Source organism: Elephantulus edwardii, unplaced genomic scaffold (assembly GCF_000299155.1).
Source record: "Elephantulus edwardii isolate Elephantulus edwardi_28Jun2011 unplaced genomic scaffold, EleEdw1.0 scaffold00316, whole genome shotgun sequence".
Taxonomy (NCBI): domain Eukaryota; kingdom Metazoa; phylum Chordata; class Mammalia; order Macroscelidea; family Macroscelididae; genus Elephantulus; species Elephantulus edwardii.
The window spans coordinates 2229363-2231973 of NW_006400066.1; the positions used below are offsets into that span (position 1 = coordinate 2229363).

Consider the following 2611-nt stretch of genomic DNA (forward strand, 5'->3'; position numbering starts at 1 on the left):
TTGACTGTATGGTGAATGTCATTAATGTCACTTAATTGTACCTTAAAATGATTAAGATGGCAAATGTTTGTCATAGATATGAAATCATATTATAAAAACAAGTTCTCATTTATCTTAATGCTGCAGAAGGATCCACTCAATCAGCTATGTGAAGAAGTCACGCGATGGGGTGACTTCATTGTGGCAAAGATCATACATCTGCAAGGACATGTTGTGTTACAGTCCAGACCTCTGGCCCCCTGACCTGGACAAGGCCTTTTAGGGTGTCCAGGTGGAGAGAGCCTTACATCTGCAAAGCAGCTGCTTCCTGTTCTGGATAAGAACACACACTGCTTATTACATAATGCATTTTCATTTGAAGACAGATTACAGGCTTTGGTTTTCAACTTCTGATGTGCAAATCACACTCCATTTCTATTTTAACAGGAATTGGAAATCCGGCCAGCCAGATAACTGGGGTCATGGTCATGGGCCAGGAGAAGACTGCGCTGGCTTGATTTATGCTGGACAATGGAATGATTTCCAGTGTGAAGACATCAATCACTTCATTTGTGAAAAAGTCAGGGACACAGGTAAGCAGCAGAGTGGATGTTGGGGGATGTTGTGGAGTCTCATTTAAGAGGAAGAGGGGATTACTGTAAGAAGGCAGGTTTAGAAGCCAGCTCTCGGTTTGGCCATTGACAAGACTGATGAGAGTAGTGTCCATTGTACAGGGAATTGGGAAGACTTAAATGAATTCACTTAAGTGAAGCACAGCTGTCCCTGGTGTACAGAAAGTTCGTAAATCTTTGACTGATTGGCCCAGATCAGCATCTTCTAATATTATCAGTTCATTGTTCTTTAAAATATGGCACTAGCTGATTAAACTAACTCAGTCTCATAAGGACAAATAACTGGGACAAATAAACTTGGGTTTGGGGACCCAAGGCAGGAAGAGGTAAGAGCAGAAGGGAGAGGATGAACAGGGGCAAGATCACAGTGTTGCATAGTTTGGTGGGTGAAGGAAGGGGGTGAAGGAAATGGAAAAGATCCAGTGGGGACCTGAAAAGAGAAGGTAATGATGGGCAAAATGCAATGGTGATTAATTTTATAAAACATAATGCGTGGGAAGATAGTATAAATACAGTGTGAATGAAGAACAGTGTGAAATACAATGTATACAAACTTTGTAAGCAAACCAATATAAAAGTTTTTAAAAGCGAAAAACTAATATACCACACAAAAAAGAAAGGCATTTTCAATGGATAAATTGTTTATCGTACAAAAAAAAATGGCACCAGTATCTTATATTTTCCATTGAGTTGTACAGATAGTGTAAGTGCCAAGCATTCTCTCACACATGTGGTTATTGAGCATCTACTGTGAACAGATGCTCTGCTAGGTGATGGATGGATGTGGTCTCTGTCCCTTGTAAAGTCATACTCCAAGAATGCCTTTGGGGAATTTTCTTAACTGGAAAAGTCTTATGAAAAACTTCATTCAGTGCATGATTTTCATTCACTTTCCTTGAACACTTGTCATGTGTATAGGGAGAATTGAGGAGCAAAGTTTCATGGGTACCAGCCTTCTTTTGGGTGTTGCTAAAAATGTATATCTTAATAAAACTTTTTAAAAGCTCTTCAGAAACAAAAACCTCAAGTATATTTTGTTCCAATGTTTTGAAAGTAACTGGGACACAATTATCCATCTATGATAAATTATCGACAGACTGACACCTGTCACGTGTCAGATACTGGACCAGGTGTTAAGGGTCTCAAGACACTAACACAACCTCGTCAGCTGAGAATGGAGTAACGAGGACACAGATATCTAAACATTCTAATAGATGGTGATGAATGACGTACATTTCTCACTTAGCCATTCAGGATTTTGTTGGGATTAGGATTTCCCAGAATAGCCTCTTTCAAAACAAAACATAGCTGTTATTTTATAAGATTAAGAAGGGAGCTCTGGTGGCCTAGTGACAAGAAGCTGCGCTGCAATTCCAAAGGCACACGATTCTAAACCACGAGCTGCTGGGAAGGATGGGCAGTCGTCTCCTGTGCAGTTAACTGCCTCTGAAACCCACCAGAGGGTCAGCAATAGGTCGGTTCTGACTCGATGTTACAAAACAACAACAGGCATTTCTTTGAAGAGGAGGAAAGAGCATAATCTAGTGATATGTTTTGGTATACTCCTATAAGAACTCATGTCCTTTTTTGAAAAGTAAATTAATTTTATCCTTTAAGGAATTAACACTCATCCTCTTTTCCTCTGCTTTTAGCTCTATCATCTGCTTTATAATGGGCTGTAACATAATAACATGAGCAAAACTCCAGATGACTTCTAAAGGCAGAAGATGTTCCTTTCTCACCAGCTTGAAGGAAAGCACCAAAAGCAATTTCATGGAAATACTGCCAGCAGCACTCATTCTCTAAGGACTTGGGGACTAAGATGTTCCTCCATGTGCGATGTGGATTTTTCAGTGTACAGATGGACTGAATCATATACAATTTTTTTTTCAGCCAGTAACCGTACAGTTTTGCAAGCTATAAGATTCTCCAACCTGGAAAAGTCTAGCAATGATTGTTGAGCGATAAGAAGGTCTTAAACATATACTGTGTGAAACAGT

General features: G+C 39.6%; 1 protein-coding gene across 1 annotated transcript in view; it reads left to right on the forward strand.

Moving 5' to 3' along the window:
- COLEC12 (collectin sub-family member 12) overlaps nt 1-784 on the forward strand; it is a 294036-nt gene extending 293252 nt beyond the window's left edge. Inside the window, exons 9-10 of the mRNA XM_006901296.1 lie at nt 427-572; nt 774-784. Coding sequence (XP_006901358.1) covers nt 427-572; nt 774-784 — 157 coding nt within the window. The remainder of the gene's footprint in view (nt 1-426; nt 573-773) is intronic.
- The last annotated feature ends 1827 nt before the right edge of the window (nt 785-2611 follow it).